We start from the raw sequence: 16500 nt of genomic DNA on the forward strand, positions 1-16500 counted from the left end.
AATTGTGCGTATTTGTGTGTATGTGTGGCCTTCTTGTGCCTTGGTTTGCTTTTAAAACAAATACAAACCGCATTTTGTGATGATGCTCGCGCTGATCTTCAAGGGGGGTCCTCCCTCTGGTTTGTGCTCATATGGGCCGACGTAGTGTGAGCATGTGCGTTTCCATGTGTGCATGTGTCAGCTGCAATTTAAGAAATACATAATCCTCTATAAATAGAATTAGTTGAGAAGCCATTCATCCATCTACACCTTCCTTATCCTTTTCCTAGTCACCTGGCTTTGCAGGCGGCCCCTCTTGCGTCAAACCGTTGTCATCGTCGCCCACTCGATATCAAATTGATCTACTTTCATTCGTATTGATAAAAAGTGCATTTACATTTTCTCGACTACTTCCTCGTTAATCCTCTTTGGCTTCTCAGATATTTTCTCATTCAATCTTTTTGTGTTCTTTCTGAAAACGGAAATTACTAGTTCGGCTAGACAGTAAAATGTCGGCCTGTCTGGCAAAATATCGCTAGAATTGTTTTATTGAACATCTGAGAAAGGATACAATTTTCTCGGTTGTGTACAATTTAATATATCAGGTAAATTTTGTCAAATTAAATTTTTTAGATAAGAAAATATGATGAAAACGAATACTTGCTCATGATGCTACCGGTATACATGTTAGGCGCGAGGAGGGCGATTAAAGATGCTTGTGAGAGCCCCCCCCCCCCCCCTCCTCAAATCTTGACCGGCTCTCTTTGGTATCAAATCTAGTCCACGACATACATGTGTCATCAGGCTTATTCTCAGGCTTCATCTACATTTTTGCAATCTTTTATCTTTTTAATCCGTGTATCAAAAACACAAAACACGCCGCACACAAATCTTTAAACTTCCCTCCTTGTAAAGCTAGAATGAGGCCTAGAAGGACGTGACTAAACGTGCAAGTTTTCCTTGTAGGTCATCAAGAATTCTCTCGGGGAGCAGCAGTTTGCTCTTTGTCAGAAAAAGAGAGAATTGTACTATGTACCTTGCAACTTTAAAGTGAAATCATATCGGATTAAGCTAGCACTTTTTTTAACTCAATAATATTCAAACTTGATTGAGTTTTTAAAATCATGTATAATATGTTTATGTAATTAGTTTAATTGAAATTACTTCGAAAAGAATAAAAATTGAATAATCCTCTAAATATTTAAATATCTTTTAAAATCAAAACGTTAGACCAATTAGACTCACCACGACATTTCCTTATTTGTCTAGTTATCTTGCACCTATTGCACTTTTGCACCTTTTCACTTTGAAGGGGTTTTATCTCAGTTGTTCTTTGTGGTATTCAAAAATTTTCAACAGACAAAACATTTTTCATTTATTTTTCTATTGTTTATATATATATGTTCATTTATTGAGAAGAAAAAAAATCAATAAATATAATTAGACTCATCCCGCAAGAGAATCGTCTAAGCACAAAACAGAAATGAATGAAATTGTTTGCAGTAAACTATTTAATATTATCTTCTAAATGGGCCTAGTTATGCCTCTTCAAAATAAAGTGGGGAGTGCAGTTCTGTTACAGGAAATATGCACCTTCCGATGATTTATCTCATTATTACACAACCTTACTAGAAACTTTAAATAATTTGTCTGAATATTTTGAAATTCAAGGATCACGCGAAACGTGTTCAACATGTGGTTTGTGCTCTGTCCATTGTTGCTCATTCTTTTTGAATCCCCCTTTTTTGTTCAACGTGGTGGTTCGTTGGCTAACTTATATTCCAAGGAATTTTTCTCTGTCTCTCTCTGGCCTTTTTTTGAATTTCGTTTGCAACTCTTCTCGTTTCTTTATCCCTTACTATGCCTCTCACTTTCTTTATTTCTCCATTTCCAGCTCCATCCATAGCCAGTGAGCATCGTCAACGATCTGTGCGCGAATAAAAAACTCCCACAATTGGCATCGTCGTCATTCATACTAATGTGTGTGTATACGTGACAAATTAGACGAATGAATTCTTTATTTTTTGAGCCTGTAAATGCTCTCGGGGCTTATTATTATTGTTAGAAAGAAAGGTGTTCTTCAATGGGGTGGGAGGATAAAGGACACAAATTCCTGCTAGCGCAGAAACACGCCACGAGAATGCGGGAAAATAGTGTGTTAAGGGGAAGAAAAAGCCGCCGAACCCGACCACGCCCTTCTGACAATAGGACACTTGTTTCTCAGTCATCCTGCGTCTATGTCATTCTCAACAATTTCTCGTTTTTCCACTCTCATACTCTAAATACTTATCCTCACACTTTCACACATTTACCTTTCAACTCAACTCAAAAATTTCAGTGCATCGTGAAATATTAAATACAATTAGTCATCGAAAAATCATCAAGTAGCAGAAGACGTTCGTCATCCGTAACATGTAAAATGGCGCCACAATGAGCGGCCGCATCAGTAATCGAAGCGTCGTCGTCGGCGTACGAGACGCGGCCGGTGGAAGTGGTGGTGGAGGATCCAGCGGTGATAAGGACAATCCCAATGAGTTCGATGCACTTTATGCCGATAGTCAGGTGAGCAGGATTTATGATGATTGGGAGGAAATTTCATTTTAAAATATATCAAAAAAATATTTTGGAAGTAAAAGCTGGAAGAAAGACTGGCGAATCGTTCCAGATTTTCCGGAATTTCAAAAGCGGTACCTAGTTATTTCAACAAGCTAAAAAGCATGTATTCTGTAAATCATGTAAAATTACTGCAAAAGCACCGTAAAAACCCCACACAGCTTCGGGTAGGTTTTCAGGCAACAGTCCCTGCCTGCTACCAATTTTCCTTGTAAGCTCTGATGTTGGGTGTCGGTGTGCATAAGTCATTTGATGAAAGATTGCCTTAAAATTAAAAAAAATTAAACATGAGAATAGGCAGGCGTAGGCCGCCTTGAAGTAAGGTAAGCAGGTAGACTTACCTGGTGAAGTTAAACTAGAAAACCTTCAAAGCTAGACTAGAATTATTTGTATAACCATCAATTGCAAATTTCTTCAAAATAATTTTTTATACTTAATTCAAGGTTACAATATCTCTAATTGAATATATTTTTTTGATACCGTATTCTCACGAAATGCGCTCAATTTTCCATTCTCCGGGAACTTTTGCATAGGCCGTTTTCAAAATTTGAAAGCGGAAGTACATTTTGGAGGAAAAATGAACACTTGAGGGAACTCGTTAGATTTTATGAGATAGCTTTTGCGTATTTCTTTTGAATACCCATTATTCTCTTTGTTCGTCTTATTTCAAACTGTTTTCTTTAGCACATTACGGGAATTTATTAGACGAACTTTGAATGCAAACAAATACATAACTACAGTAACCTCTCCAGATCCAAAACGAGATCCAAAATGAAGAAAAAAGCCAAAGTCAACTTTCCGTCACCTGCCAGTTTCATATGAAAAATGGCAAGCAATAAAATCTTATTCACTTCTTCTCGACAGAGCGCACTTTACACAATGGTATGGCTCCAGGACACAAAAAAATAACAGAAGGGAGCCCCGGCGCCTGCCATCCCATTTTTTGAACAAAAAGACGTAAAGTTGATAATTGGTCAATGAGAAAAGGCAACGATTGTGGAAAGCTTTATTCACCTTTTGAACTTTCTCCCTTAACATTCCTTTTCCGTGAGATATCTTCGTTCTTCAAATGTTTAATTATATGATAATGGGTACACAAACCAAAGTTCATATTCCAAAAACCTTCTAATTAAAAACTCCGAGATTTGTGCTCTCCGCGTTTACAATCTCGTAATTATTTGTAGGAAAGGTGTGTGGGTGATATTAGTATTAGTATTATTATTATGATCTAAACCTTTTTCTTCACCTGTACATATCTGAAAATCTGATCATAATGTGATTATTATGCCAGACATTTCCGCGCTGGACAGACAAAAATAACTCATTTTTCGCGGCTAATCAAAGTTTTTTTCCCACTGATTCAGTTTCAGATTATGTTTTCTGAAAGTCAAATAAGGTTATTAGATTGCTGCAGTAAGGGTTTATTGGTAGGCTGGCACGTTTTCCGGCCTAACTGCCTTCGTGCCTACCTACCGCCTATTAGACACATTTTAGTTTACACATTCCGTTTGTAGGCGACCTTTGAGGCAGATAAGCACTTTTACGCCTACTGTCTTTGGGATACTTTTTTTCAACACAATTTTAAGAAATTGCCAATTTCAGTGAAATTGTTTTAAACTATTATATATAAAAATTTGAAAACTCCAAATTTATTCAAAACAAAAAAAACGAATTGTCAGACAGAAAATAAAAATTATCTGAAAAGTTTTCACCTTAGAGTGTTCTAAAACAATTACTTCTCTAACGTATACTCTAACGTATCCTCTAACGTGATAAACGTATACCTGCCTCTTGCCTATAGGCAAGAGGCAGGTGAGAGGTGCCCCATCACGCCTCGACAGAACAAGTTTCTCCAGAAGTTGCCAACTAAAATCTGAATTTTTTCAATAAATTCCACATTCAAAACTAATATAACTTTATTAAATTCCAAGTCATTTTTTACCAGAGTTCATTTTTTAAAACTAATAAAAGTTTCGGTTCCTTTTGATGTTTCTTTTTTTTTTGCTCAATATAGGAAACGCCTCTGAGCATCAAAAGTCAACCGTAACAATAAGAATTGTTTTTTCTGGAAAGTATGAAACAAATGGTGATTCTATCCGTTCTTTTCCACTCGTCCGCTTTCCATTTTGTCCTGATGACAAAGTAAATGTAAAGGCGGCTTAAAATGTTATGCACTGCGACAAAAAATTCATACAAAATGTGATAAACTTTCAACTTTTTTTCAGAACAGTTCGGTGCCGAACACATCACCTATACTACTCGGAAACCTTGAGATGAGATGCCACAGGTATTATAGAATTTTAAACTATTTTCAGATTTAATAACTCAATTTCAGATTCCGATGGAATCTATCCATGAAGCATCGAATCAGATGGGTTATTTTTATACTCACATGGTTACAGTTAGGAAGTGTTATGAACTGTGTCGACGTCTTCTCTTTTTCAATGGTTTATATGGAAAAGAACTCGACAATTGCTGCAGAAGCAGGTCTAGATGACGTGAGTTTTTTGGGTTTTTTGAACGATTTTTTTTTGAAAGTTTTTTCTTCCTGGTGGCATGACCGCCCCCGTCTGTCGTCATGAGACCAGTAGAATAAAAAGACATTAGTAGAAACGGGGAAGAAAAATGAAAGAAAAATGGACCACAAAAAAGATATGATGGATTGAAATCGGGGCAGTGCCTTTCGATAGAAAGGTCAGTTGCTCTTAGAAAGTTTTGCAAGTGGGGGAAGAGAGGTCACGATAGATCAAGAGCTATTTTTGATTAGGTCAAGTCTTGCAACAGTTGCTCTGAGATTAAAGTTCTATACTTTTACGTTCTAGAAAATCCGCGCGGAGTATTTTTTTCGAACAATTTAAAGACGATGTTTTTAGGTGAACTTTGGTTTAAAAACGCAGGGCTTCCATGTAGGCGCCAAAACGCCTTCCTGACGGACGTTAAGGCGACCTCCGACTGCTTACCGCCTTTACCCATGTCTTCTACTAGAACACATCTTAACTTTTTCTTCATGCCGGCTTGAGGCAAGCCATGGAAGCCCTATATAAACGTAGTAGTACACTTTACAAGTTATTCAAAATCTGTGTCAACGTCGCAATATGCTGATCGAAATGTGCCTTGCCGTATAGCAACTTTTGGAGAATTTTAGAGAAACTTACATTTAGTCTTGAAATTTGTCAAATTATTCATCAGTGTTTTTCTAAATTTACATGAAAAGTTTCACTCAAAAATGGTCCGCATAACTCTGGTTCTTAGACATTAAATCAGGTCTTCTAGCCCATAAAACTCAGGCGTAACATTTTTGAACCTTAGCATCAACAATAAATTTTCAGATCTACATCTACACATTAGAAGAGAAGTCCAGTCTGATCTCAGCGATGGCAATTGGTTCACTCATTGGAATGTATCCTCAGAATGTGCTAATGCAAAAATATGGACCCCGTCTTGTCCTCACATTTGCCAGTTTGCTCTGTGCCGTCGTCACTGCCTTCATGCCATGGGCTCTTGACACGAACTACCATGTAGCACTTGTATTCAGGATATTCCAAGGAATCCTCTACTCTGCTGACTTTGGAGTTGTCGGATACGTGTGCTCAAAGTGGTCGCCTATCAAAGAAGTAGGAATGTCACTGGCTGCGTTGAGTGGATTCACTGCGGCAAGAGCTGTAATTCAGTTGCCACTGGCAGGATGGGTAGGTTATTGCACTGAGACGGTATATTTAAAATTCATAATATTTCAGACAACATCAAATGTTGGCTGGCGACCTATCTATTATATTCTCTCAATAATTCTCTTCATCTCAACAATCATCTGGTTCTTGTTCTATCGTGACGATCCGGAAGATCATTGCCTAATGACACATCACGAGCTTCAACACATTGGTGGAGGAACCAAGAGAGATAAGACAAAAAAGACTCCGTATCGAGAAGTTCTCACCGACAAGTCAGTTTGGGCCGTGTGGGTTGCCGGGTTCGCCGATATTTTTGCCAGTTTTGTATTTCTTGTATATGGTGCACAATACTATCAATACCTCGGAATGGATATTCAGGTAAATTTGTGTTCAGGCACGTCGGGGCAAACTTAATTTTCCACATCCAATGAACAATTCTATGACATTTGGTACCTGTAGCGACTACAATGGTTGAGAGCGTGGCGAGACCCACTGAGAAAAACAGCGTGTGCCTTTAAAGTGCCATGTCAAAATTTCACGAAATTGCAATAAAGACCGATATTGCACCGATATTTGCCCTCAATTTTGTGAATTTCCAGGCTAATGCATGGCTGAATTCCATGAAAGGTTATCTATTCATCGGTGTTCGAGTATTCGCCGGTATCGCGTCCGATCGTATTCGTACACTGCCGGAAAAGTCAAAGTTGCGGTTATTCAACACGATCTCATTGCAAGTACCCGCGTTTTTTCTCATGCTCGTAGTCTTGCTGCCACGCGAGCATCCATATCTACACGTCATCTGCATCACTTTCTATCAGGCTTCATTCGGGTTCAATTGTGGAGGATTCTATAAGGGCGCCGCTTTGATATCAAGGTAAGGCGATTTAAAAATTAATTTGAAATTTCAAGAATGAACATTTTCAGACAATTCTCTTACTTTGTCATCGGGTATATTCAATTGTTCAAATCGTTAGCAACACTGCTCGAACCTGTTCTTTTTTCTCTTCTTGTGCTTCCGGGAAGTGAAGATTGTAAGTATCAATTCATTCTCTTTCTAAACTAAACCTTTTTCAACACTTTCAGCTGAACTCTCATGGACCAGCTACTTCCTGATCCATGCTTTAACACTTACAGTAGCCAACACAGTCTATGTTCTCCTAGCTCGTTCAGAACCAGCCGACTTTGTGTTGAACGCTGAATTAGAGCTCAGCAAGCCTCAGCTTCCCTGCGAAACTTCAATCAATTAATTATTTAATAAATTATTCATATCAGTGTTCACATAATTGAAAAGAAAAGACGATTACCAGCTTATCCGGGTGTTCACTCAAATATGGATCTCGAATAAGACACGTGGTGTCAGGTTGCCCCATAACGGTATGATCTACAAAAATGCGGATAACTTTTTCTCAGAAAAATGTGACGTCAGTCTACGTCTCAACTCCCGCATATTTCGAAGTTCAAACCGACATGGGACATTCTGACACCACGTGATAATACTCATAAATAGTACTTTTTTGAACTTTGGGTTATTGAATTTAACTTATACGGAAAATAAAATGTAATTGCAATTGACATCTTTTTTCAACATGGGGCAACTGCGCAGTCCATAAAAATAGTCATTACATTTTAAAGATTTTAAATTGATTAAACAACGTGACATGTTTTTTCATCCACAACGCTGAAAATTGTTGGCTCAAAAGCTCGAAATCTGCCGAAAAGCACAAAACACATCCATCGTTATTCCGTATGATCACATACAATCGGCCACTTTGAAGATATATTGAAGAAAAATGTATTTCCAAATGTTTCTCAATCGGTCTCGTCATGATCTGTGAAAACACATGAAGTCTCCAGAATTAAGTTTTTTTCCGAAAATTATATTGCCCAGGAGCGAAATTTTGAGCTTTTTGCGCCAAAAGTACGGTACTTAGTCTCGACACGTCTAATATTTGTTGAACGCAAAAAGGTGTGAGTCTTTAAAGAGTACTGTAATTTTAAACTTCTATTGCTGCGGAATTTTTATCGATGTTTCATAGTTTTTCGACAAAGAATATATTTATTTTCAAAAGAACACTCAAATGTTACCATAAAACACTTAATTTTTAACGAATCGTGGAAGAAACTATCAAAAAATTTTCGGCAGCTTAAAGGCGCACACTTTTTCACATTTCATTTAATTTTTCGTGTTGAGACCTTCTAAGAGGTTAATGCAAATGTTTTATCCTATTTATGCTCCTTCATCGAAATCTGAAAATAAATTCCATTCCATTACTCGAAAAACTCCTGGAAAGTTGTGATGAAATTCGGACAACCGGAAAAGTTCACCAAACATTTATGTTCAAAAAGATCTAAAAATAAAGATCGGGGATAATAAGAGAAAAATGGAAGATGGGGGTTCATTATACTTTACAGCACATAATAATCATAGAACAATACGCCATTTTAGGAATGACAATAGTGACGGAGTGAATTACAGCGAAATAGAGCATGAAGAGAATTATGGCTTGGAGATCTAGAGCACTTGAAGACCGAATTTTCTTTCATGATGCTATTGCGCAGTGTTGTATGGAGTATTGGTGAATACGTTAAGTCTAAAACAAAAACGGTGATTAGGCAACTCTCTCGGCTAACGTACCGGAAATGTTGGAGGATAACTGAAAGTTGAAGAGATGCGAGGAAAGAGAACGGAGTTCAGCTCTCTGAAAACCGAAACTATTTTTTCGAAGCAAGATTTGATGTGAAAGGAAAAGAGGAAAAAGGTCAGCTTTATATAATGGCAATAAAACATTTTGAAATCGTACTTAGTTTCCAGCTTCCTGGTTTCCCTCCTGCTCTTGATCTTCAGCTCCAACGTCAGATGTCCAGAGAGTGAGATTGTCACGTAGAAGTTGCATGATCAAGGTCGAGTCCTTGTACGAATCCTCGTTCAACGTGTCGAGCTCAGCAATAGCATCATCGAAAGCCTGTTTCGCGAGTTGGCAAGCGTGCTCTGGAGTGTTCAAGATCTCGTAGTAGAAGACAGAGAAGTTGAGGGCAAGTCCAAGGCGAATTGGGTGGGTTGGCTGCATCTTGTCCTTAGCGATATCAAGAGCCTCCTGAAAGTCATGCCATTTACATCAAGAATTTAGTTATTTTCAAATACCTGGTAAGCCTTCTGGGACTTCTCAACAACGGCAGCGCGATCCTCTGAAGCGACCTCGGCGAGGTATCTGTAGTAATCTCCTTTCATCTTGAGATAGAAGACCTTCGACTCAGCAGCTCCAGCCTTGACAATGAGGAACTCGTCGAGGAGCTTGAGCACATCTTGGCAGATGTCGTTGAGTTCTTGCTCAACCTGAAATAATGTAAATAAGTTACTAAAATTCTTGAAATTAATAAAATCTTGCTTGGTGTAGTTACCTTGACGCGGTATTCCTTGGCGAGTTGTTGCTTCTTCTCGGATCCCTCGGTCTTTTGCTCAATGGAAGAGATAACTCTCCACGATGAACGGCGAGCTCCGACGACGTTTTTGTAGGCAACAGAGAGAAGGTTACGCTCTTCGTTGGAAAGCTCCTGTCCCTGCTCGGTCACCTGAAAAATAGTAAATTTGAAACCTCCGTAAATGATGTTTTATCTTACTTTCTTCATGGCGGCAGCCATATCATCGTATCGCTCGGCTTGTTCGGCAAGCTTGGCGCGTTGAACGAGCTCTTCCACGGTATCGGACATTTTTTCAGTGAGCAAGTCTTCTGAAACAAAATTTATAATGAAATATTGAGAACGAAAAGAGAAGAACATAGGCGAGAGTAATAATCGAAACGGAGAGCCCTAGAACATTCGAAACAGCCCGCACGACGTTTGAAAGAAGAAAAATCGATGGACAGCAGTGCCGGCCGATGAGAGAGCGCGTGCCGCCGCCGTCGCATGACAACAACTAAAGTGGGCAACGCACACTCACTCAATTTGTGTCTGTCCGTCTTTTTCTCTGGCGCACACATTCGCTCCTCATATATAGCATTGTCTACACAAAAAATTTCAGATTTTTTGGGCATTTGATAAGAAAACACGGGAATAGAAGGATGAATGGCAGTGGTGACAACGGGCGCAGCAAGCACACTAATCTTTCGGTGAGCACGTTACACAAAACTCAGGAGGTTTCGTCAGGACTTTTACCTGAACAACGCAAAAAAATAATTTTCGAGAATTGCTAAATCGTGTTGGTGGGGATTAGGATATAATTAAAGAAAAAATCACTATTTTGGGCCAACATTTGAAAATCGAGGAAGAAATCAGAGGAAATGATAGCTTTTAGACAGAAAATTGAGGGCAAGAGGAGCATAAAAGCGAGAAGGATAATTTTACAAAAAAAAATTGTGATGAAATGAGCATTGAATCGTTGAATTCTAGAAGAAACCAGCAACAAATTCGCGGAAATTCCGCGGTTCGAATACGTTTTTTCGCGGGGCTTCTTTTTTCGCGGCGAAATATCGCGCAGAGGGAATAGCTTGCGCCTTTAAAGAAAATGGCGGTTCATTCGAAAAAAAAAGGCTCTGCGTGTTAAAACATGTTATGAAACGACAGAAATTTCTTTTTTTCTAGAAACATGAAATTGGAGAACAGTAATCGGTTGGAAGTTCTCCGACCGCCGTCGTTCAAAGCATTATCAGTGTAACAGTGAATGCAGTTTAAATTGATAAGTTTTCCATGGAGAATCGAAAAAATTGGTTGCAAAATATATTCTTTTTACAAAGAAGATTGTAAGCAATTTTTAAAAATTTTTGAAAAACGTTTAAACGAAAAATGCATATAATATACGGTTGAATGAAGAAAAAGAAAAGATCGAGCAGCGAAATGAGCGAATCTTTGGGTTTCTACATGAAATCTGACGGAAAATGAATATTTAAATGAATCTACACAAAAAGCGTGCACTGTTCAGCGGAGCATTATTGCGCGGGAACATTTAACGTTTCGAAAATGCCTCGAGTTCGCAAATGAACATCGCGATTTCAAGCTGAAATATTTATAAAATCGGGGAAGGTTTTTTTTAAAATTTGTTGACATCGGGGGATTGGCCACGCCCATAGAACCGTGCGGAGGTTGCAAAATTTGATCGTGGGCGTGGCCCGTCCCACAGATTGGGTTCCCCCGATCCGAATCCCTCGCCGCCGTTAATCGTCCGATTCGTCTGGTCTCAAGAATAGTAGTATTTGAATTGCCGCGAAACCGTACTCCACGCCACTATTCATCAAACTATATCAAACTATATATCAAACTATTTTTGAACTGCCCCGCCTGTTTGGCTTGAGACTATGCGCTAAATGATGAAACTAAGGCTCTCTTCGGTGGCATGGTCGCCGACCATTTTAGGTATCTGGTCCAATACGACGATATCAACAGAGAAGAGCATGCACACAAGTCGCGAATCGCTTATCAGGTATTTGAATAACTAAATTCTTGATGTAAATGAAATGACTTTCAGGAGGCTCTTGGTATCGCTAAGGACAAGATGCAGCCAACTCACCCAATTCGCCTTGGACTTGCCCTCAATGCAAGCGCCTTAAACTTCGATGTCCTGAATCTTCCCAAAGAAGCCAACGAAATTGCACAGAGTGCTCTTGATAGTGCTCATCGCGAATTGGAGAAGATGAAGAGCTCACTGGATTCGTACGATATCTCGAACTTGAAACGTGCTCGTACACTTTACGATCTATTGAAGAGTACTCACGAGCAGCGTGTCGACGGAAAAGAAGGAGAAGAGGCTGATAATTGAAATTTTTCTGGATATTCAATTTTTTTTCGCAGTGAAAAAACATGTTTCTTATGATTTTTTCTTGAGAAAACAAGGGAATATGCTGAAACGCATTCATTTTTTGAAGTAGGAGCGAGTGATGGTGGTAATGAGGGTGGAGAGGACTTGAAGTCCAGGTCGTCTTCTTCGGTGGGTGGCGTCGGTTCGGGGCAAACCCTCATTTACTAGCGTGCTCCTTCACTTGAACGCTCAATCCCTAACGATGGCTCAATCCCTTTGATGCTCAGCATCATTATTGCTTATATTTTAAAAAAATACAGTTAGTCTGTCCGGACTCCGGAGTTTGTAGTGTATGCAGGCTTTGTAGTGTGCAAAGTTTTGGATTATCATTTACTATATATACAAAGCGCTTATTCCGTTTGTTCATAGTTTGTATGTAGTCTTTATAGTCTGCGAAGTTTTAGCTTCTGGAGGGATTGTGAGTTGGGGTTAGTGTACAGATATAATCGGAGTACTGTAGTATTACAATAGTGATACGGTAGGAGTACTGTATGATTACGGTAGTTTCAGAAAAATTACTTTTCAGCTCCAGAAGTCGGGGGCCGCGCCGGAGGTGCGGTCCACGGTTGGTAAAGGGATATTGGTTTAGGGTTAATGGAGTGACATGGTCGGGGTGCTGTAGTAGTACTGTAGAGGTACTGTAGAGGTACTGTAGGAGTACTGTAGGATTACTGTAGATTTTATACTGTAGACACATCGTGGTGAGACCTTCTGGCGAAAAATTCAAATTTCCTGAGAATAATTTTGGCGGGAAGTTTAAATTTTCTGAAAAAGTCATTTTAGCGGGAAATTCAAATTTTCTAAAAAACATTTTGGCGGGAAATTCAACTTTTCTGAAGAATACTTTTTTGGCGGGAAACTTAAATTTTCTGAATAAAAAACATTTTGGCGGGAAATTTAAATTTTCTGAAAAAAACTTTGGATGTTCAGAACACAATTTCAGTCAAAAACCTGAGGTATAGTTGAACATGTTCCAAAATCGAGTTCACTTTGGATGCTTACATCTCCGTGGAAAAAATTTTATGGCAAAGTTGTCAACTACAAAGTTGATTATTTTAATCTGAAGTACAACTTTTTAGTTGATGGTTTTTCATCAAAAAAAATTGGTGGTCGAGATAAAGTTGTGAGAAATGCAGCAGTATTGTATATACATCCCAGAATCACTTTGAGTTATTAATTCCTCAACTGAATAGATAACTAACTTTTTCACTAAATGGTTTTCATTAGAAAATCTAAAAAAAGACATCTAAAAAAACAGTGTCATTTGCTAAGTTTTGAGTGTACCTTCACCACTGTGAGCCCTAGTGGCAATTCAAAAATTTAATTTTGCGAATAAAAAAATTTCGAAAAAATATAATTTTAGAACAGTATCATTTTCCAAATCTTTTGGGGCAAATCATTTCTTCATATTTATCTTCCCATTTTCCCACCAGGGCTGGGACTTTTTCGAAATTCCATTTTCGAAAACGAAAACGAAAATTTTCGTTTTAAAACACGAAAACGAAAACGAAAACGAAAATGGCACAAACTGTACTTACGGTTTTTAGACCATATGTTGCCTCAAAAGCTTTTTTGTTGGCAAATACTTATTTAATTCTCTCTCATTGACTTACTTTGCTCATTAACTCACTTTTTCAAAAAAGATGCATATGTAAATAATATGATAGGACGTTTCTTTGTTCAGAGCTCCAAAGAATGTTGGGCTGCCTTACCGAAAGTATTGAATTTGGCTAGAAATTTATTCAAGCAGGAAATACAACTTTTTTCTGCAATATCTAATAGTAAGAAATTTTTGATGATACTTAAAAATTTTTGTTTTTTTTTTGTTTTGAAAACAATTTCCGATGTCGAAATTTTTTCAAACTTTTTATTCGAAAACTTTTCACAAATTACCATATATTCTTTATTAGTGCTGCATCTCCAGTAGTACTGCAGTCTCTAATAGTGCTGGATTCGAAAAGCGCCTGGAAATTAGTGTTACATGCAGCACTGATAGAGAATATACGGTAATCAGATATTAGTCAAAAAGTGCCTAATTTGTTATTTCTTTAATTAAAATGTTCAAAACACGATTTCAGATTAAAAATTGAGCTACAGTAGAATCCTTATTTTCGAAAAAGGCATTAAGTTCTACATCCTATATATAACTCAGCGGAAAAAAGTATGTTTTAATGACCAATTAACAAATCGTTTGAACAAGGAAACGTCCTGTCATAAAATGAATGAATCTATTTTGACGTAAAAGAGTCGTTTAATTTTTATCCAAAACTGAGAACTGTTGCATTTTTTGTTCTTAAAGTTGATCTTCAGTAATAAGTTTGAGGAGAAAATAATTGATTTTTCAATACTATCCACACCGGAGAGCAAAATTTCGGCGATAGTTCCAAAAAAAAATGAGAAAAAACCAAGTTTAAATAAAGTCGTTCTATTTTCGTTTTTCGAACACTTTCGAAAACGAAAACGAAAAAATTCGTTTTCGTCAAAACCCCGAAAATAACGAAAAAACGAAAACGCGAAAACGAAAAAGTCCCTTTCCCACTCCATTTCAAACTTTTTTATTGCATTTTTTTCTCGTCCTATTTTCTGTCGATTTTTGCCCATTTTTTCCCAACCGTTCCCCGCGTTCTCCTCCTTCTCTTCCTCTTTTCTTCCTAGCTCTCTTCTGCAAAATCTCCAATTTCATTGTTTTTTTTCGAGGAATTCGCACCCATACTCCCGAATATTACTATCATTAATTTTTTGTTTTGCTTTTTGAAACAGAAATATTATCAAAATATACTGTCATGTGAAACGTGGCTTATTTTTTATTTTGTTTGTTATTTAAGCTCCTCCCATTTTTTTAAATAAACTAATCAATGAAAATTTCAACGAAATGTCAGGAATGGGAGGAGCTTGAATAAAAAACAAAATAAAAAATAAGCCACGTTCCACATGACAGTTTATACAGGGTGCGCCAAAAGTATGGTAACACGTGAAGCGCTCTTTTACATGAGCTTTTCGCGCGGCTGCCAAGTCATACGTACATTTTTCTAACGATTACTGATAGCTGAATAAATTTCCTTCAATTTGACCCAAAATTTGTAATGTTTCCCCATAAGGTGCGATCTTAATCACCTCGGCAATCTGATGAGCCCTTTGGCCGAAACGGTGTTTTGACACGCGGCACTTCCCACACAAATACACATCCCACGCACGCCAATAATTTTCCGATGTTTAATTTTTTATGTTAAATTTAAAGTTAAAGAAGTTTGGGAAATCCCGCAATTCCTAGTCTTTTATAGGTTGCTTGTTTGAAAACTTAATATTCGTTAGGTATGCATGTGCTTCTCTTTTTCTTTCTTTTGGGTTACGTCAACTGAGATAAATCGAACCACGCAGGCGCCGCTCCAAACCACGCAGGCAACGCGTACAAACCACGCTCAAGAATGCCAGTCCCTGCGTGGTTTCAACGCGTTGCCTGCGTGGTTTGGAGGCGACGCCTGCGTGGTCTTGCAGCAATGGCAGTTCGCAGCCCGCTCCTTCCCCTTCCTACCGTTTAACCAACTAAAACGCAAATTACGATTGTTTTTCAAAAATATTGTTTATTTATTAACTAAAAAACAAAAAAAACACCAAAAAAGTCACGAAATGTACAGAAAACTGACTATTGTGATGAAATTCCTAATAAAATCAAACAAAAAACGAATTGATGAATAATTACAATATTCTAACAACGAAAATCTCAAAAATAACAACAAAAAAAGGGTGGGAAGCAAAATAAAGTCCATTAGGCAGTTGTTTTCGTCCCAGTGATCAGTGCGATGGTGTGTCCTTTTCCTGGCTCATCTTTTTCCGTGCGTTCAAGCTGCAATATTATTGATTTTTGGAAATACAAATTGATAGAAGGGTGTTTACCATTTTTGATCCACCTGTCGGGAGAAAACATCGCCAAAATCCGCACTCGGGAACTGTCCTTCGAATCCGGCTACAGCATGTAGAATATTGTAAAAAACGCCTGAAAATTTTTGTTTAAAAAAATATGGCCAAGAATAGCTTACTGATACCTGAAAACCTGAAAACAATTATTGAGTTTCATGAAGACATTGAAAATTAATATAAAAGTGCTTTTTGCAAGAAAAAAAACGGAAAATTCCATTAAATTAGGAAAAAAAAATAGAAGAAAAAGTTGTTCAAGAGGAGTACGCAGCCATTGGCCTAGGAATCCCGCGCGTGGCTGAGCGTTGGCTGCCTGCATGGTATGTAGGCGTCACCTGCGTGGTTTTGCAGCCACTGCCAATAGCTGCACACCGTCAAGTCGCCTGCGTGGTTCTTAGGCGTCACCTGCGTGCTTTTGGTTGCATGCGTGGTCTTGACGCGTTGCCTGCGTGGTGGGCAGTCACCTGCGTGGTTTGGAGCGGTGCCTGCGTGGTTCGATTTATCTGAGAATGACGGTTTTTTCAGAAAGATAGTAGT

General features: G+C 38.2%; 4 protein-coding genes, 5 non-coding genes and 1 pseudogene across 12 annotated transcripts; 5 read left to right on the forward strand and 5 right to left on the reverse strand.

Annotated features, from left to right (window-relative positions):
* Positions 1 to 2317: 2317 nt before the first annotated feature.
* On the forward strand, positions 2318 to 7530 carry M117.1 (Major facilitator superfamily (MFS) profile domain-containing protein; the record flags this gene model as incomplete). 2 transcript variants are annotated; one of them, NM_069833.10, is made up of 8 exons in its annotated part: positions 2318 to 2541; positions 4818 to 4879; positions 4928 to 5090; positions 5922 to 6281; positions 6330 to 6638; positions 6860 to 7134; positions 7185 to 7291; positions 7344 to 7530. In NM_069833.10, the coding sequence occupies 8 exons, from the start codon at positions 2410 to 2412 to the stop codon at positions 7505 to 7507; spliced, it is 1572 nt and encodes a 523-aa protein (NP_502234.2). The 2 variants fall into 2 exon arrangements, with proteins under 2 accessions (NP_502234.2, NP_001293996.1); NM_001307067.3 differs by lacking the exon at positions 2318 to 2541 and having other exon boundaries at positions 4866 to 4879; positions 7344 to 7507.
* M117.9 lies at positions 5222 to 5359 on the forward strand. The gene has a single exon (NR_056710.1). It is a non-coding gene; the product is annotated as an Unclassified non-coding RNA M117.9 (non-coding RNA).
* Positions 5435 to 5659, forward strand: M117.10. The gene has a single exon (NR_056711.1). It is a non-coding gene; the product is annotated as an Unclassified non-coding RNA M117.10 (non-coding RNA).
* Positions 5458 to 5681, reverse strand: M117.13. The gene has a single exon (NR_056712.1). It is a non-coding gene; the product is annotated as an Unclassified non-coding RNA M117.13 (non-coding RNA).
* Positions 7531 to 8576: 1046 nt separating the features above from the next.
* Positions 8577 to 9988, reverse strand: par-5 (the record flags this gene model as incomplete). 2 transcript variants are annotated; one of them, NM_001383210.2, is made up of 6 exons in its annotated part: positions 8577 to 8851; positions 8896 to 8959; positions 9062 to 9355; positions 9403 to 9594; positions 9660 to 9830; positions 9879 to 9988. In NM_001383210.2, 4 exons carry the CDS (start codon positions 9966 to 9968, stop codon positions 9062 to 9064), a joined length of 747 nt encoding a protein of 248 aa, NP_001369936.1. The 2 variants fall into 2 exon arrangements, with proteins under 2 accessions (NP_001369936.1, NP_001368180.1); NM_001380472.1 differs by lacking the exons at positions 8577 to 8851; positions 8896 to 8959; positions 9660 to 9830; positions 9879 to 9988 and having other exon boundaries at positions 9403 to 9489.
* Positions 9989 to 10062: 74 nt separating this feature from the next.
* M117.11 lies at positions 10063 to 10280 on the forward strand. Its single transcript, NR_056713.1, has one exon. It is a non-coding gene; the product is annotated as an Unclassified non-coding RNA M117.11 (non-coding RNA).
* M117.12 lies at positions 10090 to 10233 on the reverse strand. Its single transcript, NR_056714.1, has one exon. It is a non-coding gene; the product is annotated as an Unclassified non-coding RNA M117.12 (non-coding RNA).
* M117.3 (14-3-3 domain-containing protein) lies at positions 10277 to 12060 on the forward strand. The gene is made up of 3 exons (NM_069835.2): positions 10277 to 10366; positions 10839 to 11673; positions 11719 to 12060. Exons 2-3 carry the CDS (start codon positions 11587 to 11589, stop codon positions 12007 to 12009), a joined length of 378 nt encoding a protein of 125 aa, NP_502236.1. The 5' UTR covers positions 10277 to 10366; positions 10839 to 11586; the 3' UTR covers positions 12010 to 12060.
* Positions 12061 to 15467: 3407 nt separating this feature from the next.
* M117.8 lies at positions 15468 to 15629 on the reverse strand (annotated as a pseudogene). Its single transcript has one exon. A coding segment is annotated over exon 1 (162 nt).
* M117.6 (uncharacterized protein) lies at positions 15609 to 16183 on the reverse strand (the record flags this gene model as incomplete). Its single annotated transcript, NM_001028150.5, has 3 exons — positions 15609 to 15892; positions 15943 to 16042; positions 16092 to 16183. The coding sequence occupies 3 exons, from the start codon at positions 16181 to 16183 to the stop codon at positions 15815 to 15817; spliced, it is 270 nt and encodes an 89-aa protein (NP_001023321.3). The 3' UTR covers positions 15609 to 15814.
* Between the last annotated feature and the right edge of the window lie 317 nt (positions 16184 to 16500).

The sequence above is a fragment of the Caenorhabditis elegans genome, chromosome IV (genome assembly GCF_000002985.6).
Source record: "Caenorhabditis elegans chromosome IV".
In the NCBI taxonomy this organism is placed as follows: domain Eukaryota; kingdom Metazoa; phylum Nematoda; class Chromadorea; order Rhabditida; family Rhabditidae; genus Caenorhabditis; species Caenorhabditis elegans.